The sequence below is a fragment of the Nematolebias whitei genome, chromosome 11 (genome assembly GCF_014905685.2).
Source record: "Nematolebias whitei isolate Nwh7 chromosome 11, NemWhi1, whole genome shotgun sequence".
Lineage (NCBI taxonomy): Eukaryota > Metazoa > Chordata > Actinopteri > Cyprinodontiformes > Rivulidae > Nematolebias > Nematolebias whitei.
The window spans coordinates 25,573,697-25,586,368 of record NC_056508.1 but is presented as its reverse complement, the minus strand read 5'-3'; the positions used below and the strand labels follow the sequence as shown (position 1 = coordinate 25,586,368).

Here is a 12,672-nt window from a genome sequence, read left to right as displayed (position 1 = left end):
GGATGGATGGATGGATGGATGGATGGATGGATGGATGGATGAATTGATGGATGGATTGATGGATGGATGGATGGATGGATGGATGGATGGATGGATGGATGGATGGATGGATGGATGAATTGAGTTGAATTGAATTAAATTATCATGATGCAGGTGGCTCTCTTCCTGCATCTGTAGGTGTAGACGTCTGTGATGGTGGGGAGACTGACTCCAACTCCCAACTGTGCAACCTTCACCACTCTCTGCAAAGCTTTTCTTGCAGGTGTATGTATGTGTATATGTATTAAATGTGTTAAAATATTCCTCTATCATTCTGTAGTATATGAACAAATTTTCTCTCTTTTCAAATGAGAACCAAAAAAACCAAGATTTCAGCCTGAAGCTCACACCCTGTAATGTTTAGTTACCCCATGGGGCAGGGTGGGTTTAATCATCTTAAGATAAAGTTTTTCGATCATACAACTATACACACAACTATAATTGAGAATTTGGAAAGATTAGCTCTTGGACAAAGTTACCTGGGAATCAAATATTTCAGCTGTCTGAAATTATCTCTTCCCCCTTCATAACATGGGAACTGAATACAGCACCTGAGACTGAGGAATCTCTCGGATGAGAGACAAAACATTTCTATATATTTTTTTGTTTTGTTTCTTTGAATGTCCAGAGGACCTGATTGAACTTTTTTGGATGGGAACTAATTTTTTCAACAAGTCCTTAACTGTGCTTATTCTGTCATCATGGAGAAGATGTCTTGTAGATTTGGAAACATTTGCTCTTTATTTGCCAAAGGTACCTGGGGCAACAGCAGTCACTGAGGATCCACAACTTCTCCTCCATCATAACCATCAGCACTGGCTCCCCGCAGGGATGTGTGCTGAGCCCTCTCCTGTTCACTCTGCTCACGTATGATTGTGCAGCTACCCATCCAGGCTTTCATTTTGTAAAGTTTGCAGATGATACAGCGGTGGTGGGATGCATCACTAACAATGATGAGTCCAGCTACAGGCATGAGGTGGAACACCTGGAGAACTGGTGCAAAGATAACAACCTTCACATCAATGTGAAGAAGACGAAGGAGGAAGGAACAACCCCCCCCCCCCCCCCCCCACCACCACCCCCCCCCCCCCCCTTGAACATAGGAGGATTGGCAGTGGATGTGGTCTCCAGCTACAAGTACTTGGGTGTGCACCTGAATAAGCTGGGGCAACAACACCGCCAGCCTGATCAAGAAAGCTCATCAGAGAATCTACTTCCTCAAACGACTGAGATGAGCTGGTCTGGGAAGCTCAGTCCTCACCTCCTTCTACAGGTGTGCAGTGGAGAGCATCCTGTGCTCCTGCGTCAACGTGTGGCATGGAGGCTGCACAGCTGCAGAAGGAAAAGCTTTACAGAGAGTGGTGAAGGCTGCACAGTTGGAGTTGGAGTCAGCTTCCCCACCATCACAGACATTTACACCTCCAGATGCAGGAAGAGAGCCACCTGCATCACGAAGGACCCCACTCACCCAGCACACACACGTTTTTTGCCCTGCTCCCCTCAGGAAGGAGGTTAAGGAGCATTAAGTGTAGAACCACTAGACTGAGAAACAGCTTCTACCCTGAGGCTGCTAAGAGGCAGGGGACACCCTGGACAGGTCTCCAGTCCATCACAGGGACACATAGAGACAAACAACCATTCACTCTCTCACTCACACCTAGGGACAATTTAGAGTTACCAATCAGCCTAACATGCATGTTTTTGGTCTGTGGGAGGAAACCAGAGTACCTGGAGAAAACTCACGCATGCACGGAGAGAATGTAAACTCCACCCAGAAAGGCCCCCAGCTGGGATTTAATCCGGCGACCTTCTCTCTGCAAGGCTCTACCAACTGCTCCACCGTGATGGCTGTTTTTAATTCTGCATGTCCATTTTCAGTAAGTGTAATGAAAGACGTAGCATTCCTTGAAGGAATGCATATCGCTCGTTGCCTTTCAATTAGAGTTTGTAAAGCAGAATAATTTTATGTTGAGAAATGAGAGTAGCCATTTTTATCAGTCCATAAAAACAACACTAGTCACAATCTTCTGCCGTGCATTACTTGTGTGACCTCACATTATCTGTTGAGTATGTTTTAAGGCTACCATATCAATTTAAGATCAGTTTATGTAAAATTGGCAGAAATATAGCCATTTGTGTGTGGGCCAAGGTTGATAAACTATGGCAGCCATTTTCCACTGGGTTGAGCTCAAAATGTATGTGTAGCTGTACATCCAATAATTATTTTCTGAGAGTTTCAGCAAATATTTCCAGATATTTGCTGATAAACAAACAGGGCTGACTCCATCAGTTAATGTCAAAATGTTAAGCAATAAAAACAATTATATGTGATGATGTTCATCTACTATCACACCAAATTATAGCTCAGTATCTGTAAATAGGCTGCAACAGTGCCTTGCAAAAGTATTCATCGCTCTTTTTTTTAATGAAAGTGCACAGAACTCATGGGACATGGAACAAGCTATCTGAAAGTTCATAAAAATAACAACTCAATATTAATACCTAATTTAAAATCAATCTGCAAATATTTTTTATTACAAAACTATATTGGTTACAGTCTGTAGTGCTAAAATTATATTCAAATATACTTTACTTTATTAATCCCAAAAGGAAATTATTTGTTGTTATAACTCGTTATCCTCATTTCATTGAGATGTTGTAGATGCTGATGGCTGTAGACAGGAAGGATCTCTTGTAAAGGTCCATCCCACATTGGATCCTAAGAAACTGGCTGCAGATGTCGTCTGATCCATCCACCCAGACTCGGCTGGCCTCTCGGTTCCCCCAGGCTGTAGGAACGCCCGAATGCCGGGCAGAACTCCTCCCAGAGCGATGGCCATTACTCCCAGCAGCCCGCTGAGCTCCTCGTCACTGTGGACAGCTAACTGTAGGGGCCGAGGGACGATCCTGTCCTTCCTCTGTCATGAGCCGTGTTTCCTGCTATTTCCAGGATCTCAGTGGTCAGACACTCGAGCACAGCTGGCAGGTAGATGAGAATGCGTCCACAGAACAGCCTTTCAACTCATTTGAGATTTAGGCTGTAGTTGAGATCTTATTTGAGCTTTTGAGATGTTAATCAGCTGCTGTTGGTTGTAGAAAACTGCCTTGTTGCCATGGTTACGCATCATAACAAATGTCCAAAACTAAAAAAGTTTCAGTAAAAATCCTTCCAACTGCACAACATCTGATACCAGAAGAAACAACCATCCAAATAATGTGATTTACATCCAGAAAAAGAGGATTTAAAGATTCCAAAAACAAAATCTCAGAATGAAAGTAGCAGAGCTGCTCCAACATGCAGCCACCTTGAGCGGTGCAATTCTAGAACAACAATCAGGCATGACCCCATATTTCTCAGGGCACTGGTCTAATCTTAGGAGTTTTAATTTGACTATTAAAAAAAATCCAACAGTAAGATAAAAAAAAAAATCACAGTTCAGTACAAGATGTGTGATTTTCTTTTACACACAAACATATTGAGGAGGTGCACACACGTGTTACAATATCTAACTCACCGCACAGATTAAACATATAACGTCTTCAAATAGTATAAAAATGTAAACCAATTAGTCTGTGAATAATACAAACACTTTAAAGTTGAAAATGACCTGATAAACAACGCGTTCTAAGAAATCATTCGTACTTGCTCAGTTGGAGCTTAAAAAATACATTACCCATAAATCATTGCTTCACTCACGGAAGTCCTTTTCTTCCTTTCTGCCGCAGCTGAAGTCCCTTTTGGATTTACGTCGGCGGGTGAGCATGGACGATCTAACCTAATCCGCATAGATTTCTTCATTATCTGACTACTTCGACATAGTTTATGAAGCATTAAGGTTCACTTTATATGTGGACATTAATATTATCCATTTTGTCTTCAGTTCTTGTCATAAATGCATCGTGAAAGAGCAGAGTGCGTCTGCTGTAGCGGCTAACCCGGCTAGCAGCGCTGTTCCGAGTTGTAACATTCAGTAAAGGAACAAGTTGTTTAAAAACTTCAATGACAAACACTTTTCATATTTAAATAGACTGTTCAATCCAAAGTAAGAGAGCGGGTTGATGGTAGTAGCATAGCTCGCTACTTAGCCAAACAGGCGCTAGCTTGCTAACGTTTGTCAACACGTTTGCGTTGAAGATCACTCCGCAAAAAGAACTTCAAATAGTCTTCGTTCTACACTTCGTGCATAAATATTCTCGTATTGTTATTGCTATTGACACATTTTGTGCTTGGACATTAAATAACGTGTTTTCCATTTGTTCTTCCTCAGTCAACATGCCGGCCCTCAGACCCTTGACGAAGCCCAAGATAGTGAAAAAGCGAACCAAGAAGTTCATTCGCCATCAGTCTGATAGATATGTTAAGCTTAGGGTAAGTGATTTTATGAGAGTTAAACACGACTTCTCTGCTGTTGTTGACAAAAAATGAAATTTATTCACTGTATTTTTGTTCTGTTATCAGCCAAACTGGCGCAAGCCCAGGGGTATCGACAACAGGGTCCGCAGGAGGTTTAAGGGCCAGATGCTGATGCCCAGCATCGGTTATGGTAGCAACAAGAAGACCAAGTTCATGCTGCCATCTGGCTTCAAAAAGTTCCTGGTGCACAACGTGAAGGAGCTGGAGGTCCTGATGATGAGTAACAAGTAAGTTGTAAATGCTCTTGTTAAAGAGGCAGAGATAAAGCTGCTCGGATTAAACATGAAACATGACTTAGTGTAGAATTAAACAAGCCTGATTTGTACCAGAACATTTAGTAATCTAACACAGCTGATGTTTCAGCTCGTATCCCAAGAGGGGATGGTTTCTTTTTCTAAATATATATTAGATCTAGTCTTGGTTATAATAACATTTAAGACCATGGAAAAATACTTTTATCATAATTAAGTATTTGATTCAGATGATTTAAAAAACGACCAAAGAGAGTTTGTTCTCAAAATATCAACTGCTAGTTGAGTTTATTCAGATTTATTGCAGCACCTTTGTTTCCAGCTCGTATCACCAACAGAAGAGCACGTACTGAGTGTATGTACGCCTCGTGCAGCTATTTTTGGAATTGGATTTATATTACAGTAATTACTTGACGATGTGAAGACTTGAAAGTAAAATCTCAAATTTCTTTTTAATCAGAACTTGCCAAAGAACAATGAAGCCGTTTAATAGCAGTCTAAAAAAAAAAGATTTTAAAGCCGTTTTAAATCAATTTCAAGTGTTAAAGGCCACGTATTGCAATTCTCCCTCCATAAATCATAAATGTGCATTTAACAATGCAGACTATAAAGTGTCGTGTAGAACAAATAGAAATAAAATGTTGAACTTTTTCATTCGAATGAGTGTGTTGAGAATTTTTATTTTCTTGTCAAACATTAAAATCAAATAAAACAAAATGGTAACTTTGTAGTATCTAAATAAACAAAACCGTATGAATAGATGTAGTGAAGAATTCAACAAGGAACATTCAAGTGCTGCTTCAAGTGTATTAATTGTTGCCAGTTTGTAATGGTTAATTTTTGTCTTTTTGTGTAACGGTGACATCAAGTGAACAGAAAATAAATCAAACTCGTATCAAAGAGTAGATTTAATTTTACACACATTCTCTTCATTTCAGTTAGATTATAAACTTCTGATTAGCTTCTCCAAATGTGTGATGGCCACTTCTGCAGCTTGAATGGCTCCGTCTCTCACGTATGTCAACTAAAGTACTGGTAATCCCAAGTTGCCAGTATTTAGGATTGTGTCTATACGTTTGTTTGTCTCCTCTTAGCCATTTTACACAGATGTAGAAAAGTGTTGAATTTCTCATGCCACTTTCCTCTGGTGTGCTTGGAAATTGTCGCAGCATCGTTGGTCGTAACGTTTTGCTGAAATGCTCAGGAGAGGCAGCGCAACACAGAATATGTCCAAATTTCAAACAGAATTGTTAAAAAACGGCCTAGTGGAAGTCATTGAAATTCTCCACGTCAGGTGTTTGGTGTTATGAATGTACATTACATTGTACTTGAATGATTTAATTACATGTTGTGGTAAAAAGTGTAGATTTTACTGTGCTGTAATTATTAGCTGTTTCTAACTTTGTATTTATTAACCTTTATTTAACCAGGCAAATCCCATTGAGATCACAGATCTCTTTTGCAAGGGAGGCCTGAGCCTGAAGGCAGACTAATATTCATGTTTTGGATTTTTATTTATTTTTTCTAGTTCTGACTAGAAGAAAATACAGCAACACCTTCGCTGCTACTTAATAAAGACTTCATTTTGATTTACATTTCAGTAATATAAATCTGAAATGGTCCCTCTGCTTATGGGACTTTCATCTTATTAAACTTGTGCAGTGAATACTTGGACTGCTTTTGCTTTGTCAATGACACAAAGAGCTCAATTTAGTTATTTGGCATTTAACCACTGAGTAATGGTTATTTAAAATGATTAAATTATTATTATTTTTTAGGCTTGAAAGATTTGTCTTTAATTTTTTAATGAAAAACAACCAGCAGCTTGTTTGATGGTTGACATCTTGTTTTTACTGTAACAACCTGTAACCAACTTAGCCACTGCACCATGTTTTAAAAAAAATTAACTCTTTACTTTTCAAAAAACTGGCATGTTTCTTGACTAGCTTTTTAAATGTTTTCTTAATTAAACTAAATTGGCATTTTACTATTCTGTAAATAATTAAAATCAGTGAAAACTCAAGAATCTAACTGCCTGAAAACCACATGGAGACAGATAAAATTGACAAACTGCACTAAGAAAATAAGGCTGTTCATCCATCTGTCTCTTGTTGTAGTCAGGTTGTGGAGGCAACATGTCCAGGAGAGAAACTGACATCCCTCTGGACGTGTTCCGTAGTGTACTTCCGGGTCGCACGAATCTCCGTTGTTTATGAATAAAAACCGTCTTAATTTACTTAGAACAGTACGCGCTCTATCTCCACTGATCTTCAAGTAGCTATTTATGTTACTCGTATTTCCATCACAAATCATCAAGATGATGTGCAATGCATTAGACCTGACCCCCGGCCTGGGCTGGCAGAGGAAAAACCCTGCAAGATTCAGAAAGAGTTATTTCCATGGTGAAACAGCGCCACTCAGTGGTGAAGCTGCATATCTTTGTAACTATGACGTAAATACGTCGGCTTTTAACGGAAATATGAGTGGCGTAAATTAGCAACATGAAAATCGGCGGGAGATAGAGCACATACTTTTGTAAGTAAATGAAGACGGTTATTATTCATAAACAGAATTATACCCATACATTTTTCTTAATCTAGCATATTCAGCGGCGATGCGTGCGACCCGGAAGTATTCCTTTTTAGCGCATGCGCAAATGAGCAACACTGGCTCATGCTTTGGTAACAGATCGGGGAATGACATGCACCATCCCTTCGGTGTTTTCTTGGTCTACCCTAGGGAAGAGGAAAACCTCTTAAAGAGAGGCGTCCTATTCAGATGCCCGAACTGAAAACACTCATTTATGAAATTAATAGCGTCACATTGTTAAACATACTCAATGCAAAGTCATAAAGAACAGACAAAATCTGAACACTTTCCTCAGATAGGTTTGTTTTTTAATTTTAATAAGCACAGTTTGTGCCCGGCAGCCAACTTATGCAAATGTATTTACATACACAAAGCAACAAGCCAAATGTAGGTCATTCTCGAGCTTCCATGTAGATATTTAGTTTACATTAATCTGGATCCGCGTTTCAGAATAGTGTTAGCATTTTGTAAAGTTCAAGGTTTATTCTTTATACTTTTCATGACTACCTTTCAACAAAGTGAAGACTTGCAGAAACATATTTGTAGGAGTGGACTAAGAATCAAGGGCACATGAAAACGTCGGGGCTTTCTCCATCCTTCCTGTGCAGTGATGACATTAATTCAATGTGTCTACATTTAGACTCATCGGGGAGCAGTTTGGGTTCAGATTTTATTTCTAATGATAATCTGTGCCAACTTAAAAATTTCTAGTTGACATTTCAACTGTGACTTGTTTTCATACCGAGCGTGTTTCTCTGCCTGCGTAGGACCCACTGTGCTGAAATCGCCCACAACGTCTCCTCTAAGAACAGGAAGCTGATTGTGGAGAGAGCAGCTCAACTGGCAATCAAGGTCACCAACCCCAACGCCAGGCTCAGGAGCGAAGAGAACGAATAAACTCATTATTTACAATAAACTCTTTAAAACAAAAACCTGATTACTGTATGTTTTTAATCCCACTTTGCTTATTCTGCAGGATTGTTTTCGAAAGTTAAAAAATCAAACCTGAAACTTGTTGAAAAAGCTGTCCACACAGGGTTTTTCCACAGTGTTAGCTTGGGACCATTAGGATCTTACCTGGTTAGTTTAAAATGTTTCTTTTTTGGATAAGAAAAGCATAGCAAATAAGCATCATCTCTGAGAAATTTAAAATGGTTTCAGTTCCTGGTATATAAACTTTGATGATGCATGGCAGCTGCAGTTAATACAAATACACTATAAAATTCACTAAGTCTGGATTTGTGGTAAAATAAACTTGATTTCTGAAGAGTTCAAATGAAGACTAGTTTTATCTTACCTTAGTTTAAAATATTTGAGCTGATTGAAATGTATATACAGGTATAGTTAAAAAACAGTTAAGGCAAATATCTGAACCTCAGATTAACAAGTACATGTTCTGGCTGAGTTTCAGCACAGCTTGAAATATTAAAAGTTACTGGATTAGGAATTGGCTGTAATTGTTGCAATTGATAAAATGCTTAACCATCTAAGTAGGCCTATACAATAAAATATTAACCCTCCTGACTTCAAATAAATACCCAGTCATGCTGGCTTTTTCTTCTCTCAGCTGCTCCTTATTTTAGGAGTTGCCACAGCGAACTAAGTCGCACGAATTTGTCATGCTGTTAAATTGGTGAAATCACTTCATTAGGATGGTTGTGAGTTAATGAAATGATCAACTTTAGTTTCTCCCTGGTTTGCTGTGATAAATGCTCAGCAGACATGGTTCAGTAACAGCTTCACTTGTAGGAACATGTCTTCAGAACAGTCTTGAATTGGCCCACTCTGACTGCGTATTGTTCTACAAGGCTGAACACGGACTCCCTGCAGAAAAGGTTTCCATTGCATTCTGGCAGGCAGGCTGTGCCCCACAGCCCCGAGACCTCTGCCATCTGTCCCTGCAACACTGACATCGCCACAGAAGCAAAATCAACATTCATCCAGACAGTTGGCTTGTGGCTGCTTGGATTAGAACAAGAGACTGATGATGGTTGGAAAGAACAAATTAAAAGCGCGTTGGATCAGAACATTACATCATTTGGCCTGAAAGACTCACCTAATGGATCTGGATCTTCAGAGAGGGGAACACAGAAACTACACTGTCTAAGTAAGATGGTGAGAGCAGCAGGAGGACAAAATCTGTTTTATTTTTAATCACAGGTCAGAAAACGAACATGTGGCTGAAGTTTGGAAAAGGACATCTCGCTTCCAAACAGCTTTCTTTCACCTGTCAGACAGATCCCCAGAGGAGAGGCTCTGCAGGAGCAAAGAGGAGGATGCTGTCTTTTTCTCTCAGATGTCGACTGGGCATCATCAGAGGGAGAACCAAAGGTAAAACCTACAGAAAAACTTTGATATTCAACACAAGGCCATTTGCTTTAACCTGTAAACTATATACATTTTATAATTGTGTGCATGTGCATCATTCACTCTGAATGCTGATCACCATGGCAGCACGAGCAGGACTATAAATAACATAAATGTTGGGTAAGTTTATCAGAACCATTAAAAAGTCATTACTTTTTACCTCGTGGTATTTCTGTTACTATATTTAGTTCTTTGCCAGCTTGTTCCCAGAAGGTGTCTTTTAAAATGGTCCCAACAGCTTCATCTCCCAAATCTCTTTATTCTGCTGGAAATTAATTAGTCTCGCTCTGAAAGGCTATACTCCCACACTGTAAACGGTGTATTAAGGACAAATGTCTCCAAGGAAATCATCTATGCCGGTGTGTATCGTATCCACCGGAACGTCCGACTGATTACGCTGCACGCAACAGCGAGTAAAAACATGAAAATTGTTTGTGATCGCTTCAGATATGTTGGTGTGCTTTTTAAATTAGCTGGTGTTTATTTTTATGCATACAAAGGGAAAACCTGAGGCGGATGAGATGCAGAGGGGGGGCCGCCTGTGGGGGTCGTGAATGCGATGACGCTTGTGTTGACAAATGGTCACAGTTGCAGCAATGAGCGCCTCTGGCTTCGAGTTAAAGGACTCCTGAGGGTCGAGGATTACCGAAGGCTGCTTTAAAATTCTCATACATTGGATTTCTCCTCCACATTAAAATCTGTGCTTAGATATGAGTTTTTATTCCTTCTTTATCACCTGAAGACAAAAGGTGATGTTTTATGTGTTTTATGTGTTATTTAGCAAAAACTCTTAGAAAGTATAATCACTGAAAGAACATCTACAACTCATTAATTTTTTAAGTCAGGGCTATATTTGAGCCGGACCCAGCTGGAACTCTCTTATTTTGACAGGGTGTGTTCCGGTAACTGTTTGCTTGGATCCACTCTCAGGCCTAATAATAATAAAGTTATGAACAAATATGACTGCCTTGAACAAATAAAAACTATATTGGATATGTAAACTGACAATAATTACATAAACACTCATTTTAAACATAACAAGCTTCCTAACATCACATCTGTCGCTTCGTATTTCTGCTTCTGCTCTTACAAACTCTGTAAAACTGACACAGAGCAGTTTGTTTTTTCTGTCTGGCTCTCGCTCAAGGTGGCTGCTTCTGCCTTCCCTCCCCTGTTCTCCTTCCTCCTGCTTCGCTCTCTGTGTGTCTGAAGCACCTGGTACACATCTCCGGAACAAAAATTAAGATTATGGATCTGGTGACCTGGACTTTCAACGCAATCGACAAAATCTTTTCAACAAAACGTCAGGGTCCTGGAGAACCCGCTTGTCCAGCTGAGACTCACGCTGTGGGGTACATCATGGGTCCGTGGGGAGAGTGGCAGTTGATGTGCCTCTCAGTCCTGCCTCAGGAGGACGCTGAAAACGTTTATATATTTTGATTTATGATAGCAGGGTCTCTGCTTTTTTACATCAGCGGGGCTCTGTTTTATCGACTATTGAAGAAGACATCAGCAGCAGTTTCGGCCATGGCAAAGCTTCCAATCAGTGTGAAGGTTTGGTTTGTGCAGTGAGTACTCAAAATCAACTGATTTACGAGCTAAACCGTAAGGTGGAGGCGATTTATGAGAATCACAGGCCACCTGCAGCTTCTGGGACTTGTCAGTGTGGTGAGATCGACCTTGAAAGAGGCTCATAACATGTATCCGTGGAATGGATTCCCATAAATCAGGCCATTTTGAACCAGAAAGACCAGAAGGACTCAAGGCTAATGAAAAAAAAATCTGCCTGCCTGAAGAAAATCAACAGTCAAGGCTTATCTGAATCTGACACCCCCGTTTTGCCTCAGAGATGGGCCAACTATCAAATTTCTCCTGGGTCATGGGCAACTACAAAAGCTTCATCTATCACAGTGCCCCCCCCCCCCCCCCCCCCAACACACACACACCGAGAACGTCTGTGCAAGCTTATCAGAACAGCCGGCTGAAACAACATCATCAGAACTGTGGCCTATCTGAAAAATGCTCATGCACAAATCTCAACACCTTGACATCAAATGTATATGTAATCATGTTTTCAAATGTACTTGCTGGTAGAGTTTTTTACGTCACAAATTGTGTCCAGATAGGACAAGATGTGAAGAGATCTCTTTTTGTAATACCACTATCTATCCTCATGGTTCTTCCCTTTTTCTAACAAAATGTATTCTGATAAAGAATAAGGGGCCACGCTTCTCAGCAGCAACAATGTGCACTTCATTCATCTTTCGGATGACTGTACGAACATAATTTCACAGTATTCCGATACAATGATAATAAAGCTTATTCTGATTCTGATTTAAAAAAAGCTCCTCCCCTACAAGTTCAAAGTCATGGGCAATTTTATTAAAAAACACAGTGTGGGATATACTAAACAACTAGTAAGTTAAGAAACGATCCTGCACTTAATACACTTATAAGTCACACATAAAGCATTTAAAAGTAAATTATAAATATGAACTGGCTTCAGTGGTGATTTTAGCCTCTTTTTTTGGGGGTGCTTAAGCACGCCTAAATAGCACCCCTGAAAAATAAAGAAACCATCATTAGGATTGTGTAAGGAAGCTTAGTTCTCAAATCTTAGATTCACCAAAATATTGAATAAATATGGAATAAATGACGACAGTCTTAAACAGGCCAGTAAAATCTAAGATTTTTTTTTTGGTACAAATCACTCCACCTGTCAATCAATCCAGTAGGCATGTCAGCAACAAACCAGTCGGTGACCTCAAATTGTTCTGAAGTGAACGCCCCTTACCTGCAGAGCTGCAGCTTTGCAGTCAGAGATTTCAATAATAACAGAGTTTACATCTTTTGTTATGTTATTCTACTGTCATAAATCTTTGTAAAATACACCAGAATGCAGGAAATTGCATCTACTTTATTCAAAATTCTCTGGGGGAGGACCCCCAGACACCCCCCACCCCGAACACACACACACACACACACACACACACACACACACACACACACACA

At 40.0% G+C, this 12,672-nt stretch overlaps 3 protein-coding genes across 3 annotated transcripts in view; 2 read left to right on the top strand and 1 right to left on the bottom strand.

Annotated features, from left to right (window-relative positions):
- Positions 1-3,803, bottom strand: part of LOC119417250 (protein SSUH2 homolog) — a 37,858-nt gene extending 34,055 nt beyond the window's left edge. The window contains exon 1 of the mRNA XM_037684460.1: positions 3,737-3,803. Within this exon, the coding sequence (XP_037540388.1) occupies positions 3,737-3,803 (67 nt within the window). The remainder of the gene's footprint in view (positions 1-3,736) is intronic.
- rpl32 (ribosomal protein L32) lies at positions 3,732-8,225 on the top strand. Its single transcript, XM_037684063.1, has 4 exons — positions 3,732-3,795; positions 4,308-4,408; positions 4,499-4,680; positions 8,061-8,225. Exons 2-4 carry the CDS (start codon positions 4,313-4,315, stop codon positions 8,188-8,190), a joined length of 408 nt encoding a protein of 135 aa, XP_037539991.1. The 5' UTR covers positions 3,732-3,795; positions 4,308-4,312; the 3' UTR covers positions 8,191-8,225.
- Positions 8,226-9,554: 1,329 nt separating this feature from the next.
- Positions 9,555-12,672, top strand: part of LOC119416872 (glutamate receptor-interacting protein 2-like) — a 50,743-nt gene continuing 47,625 nt past the window's right edge. The window contains exon 1 of the mRNA XM_037684062.1: positions 9,555-9,624. Within this exon, the coding sequence (XP_037539990.1) occupies positions 9,570-9,624 (55 nt within the window). The 5' untranslated portion in view covers positions 9,555-9,569. The remainder of the gene's footprint in view (positions 9,625-12,672) is intronic.

Coding starts and splice junctions, on each gene's coding strand:
- rpl32 (XM_037684063.1), top strand. CDS start 4,313: ATGCCGGCCCTCAGACCCTTGACGAAGCCCAAGATAGTGAAAAAGCGA. Junction 4,409..4,498: donor ATAGATATGTTAAGCTTAGG/GTAAGTGATTTT, acceptor TTCTGTTATCAG/CCAAACTGGCGCAAGCCCAG. Junction 4,681..8,060: donor GTCCTGATGATGAGTAACAA/GTAAGTTGTAAA, acceptor CTGCCTGCGTAG/GACCCACTGTGCTGAAATCG.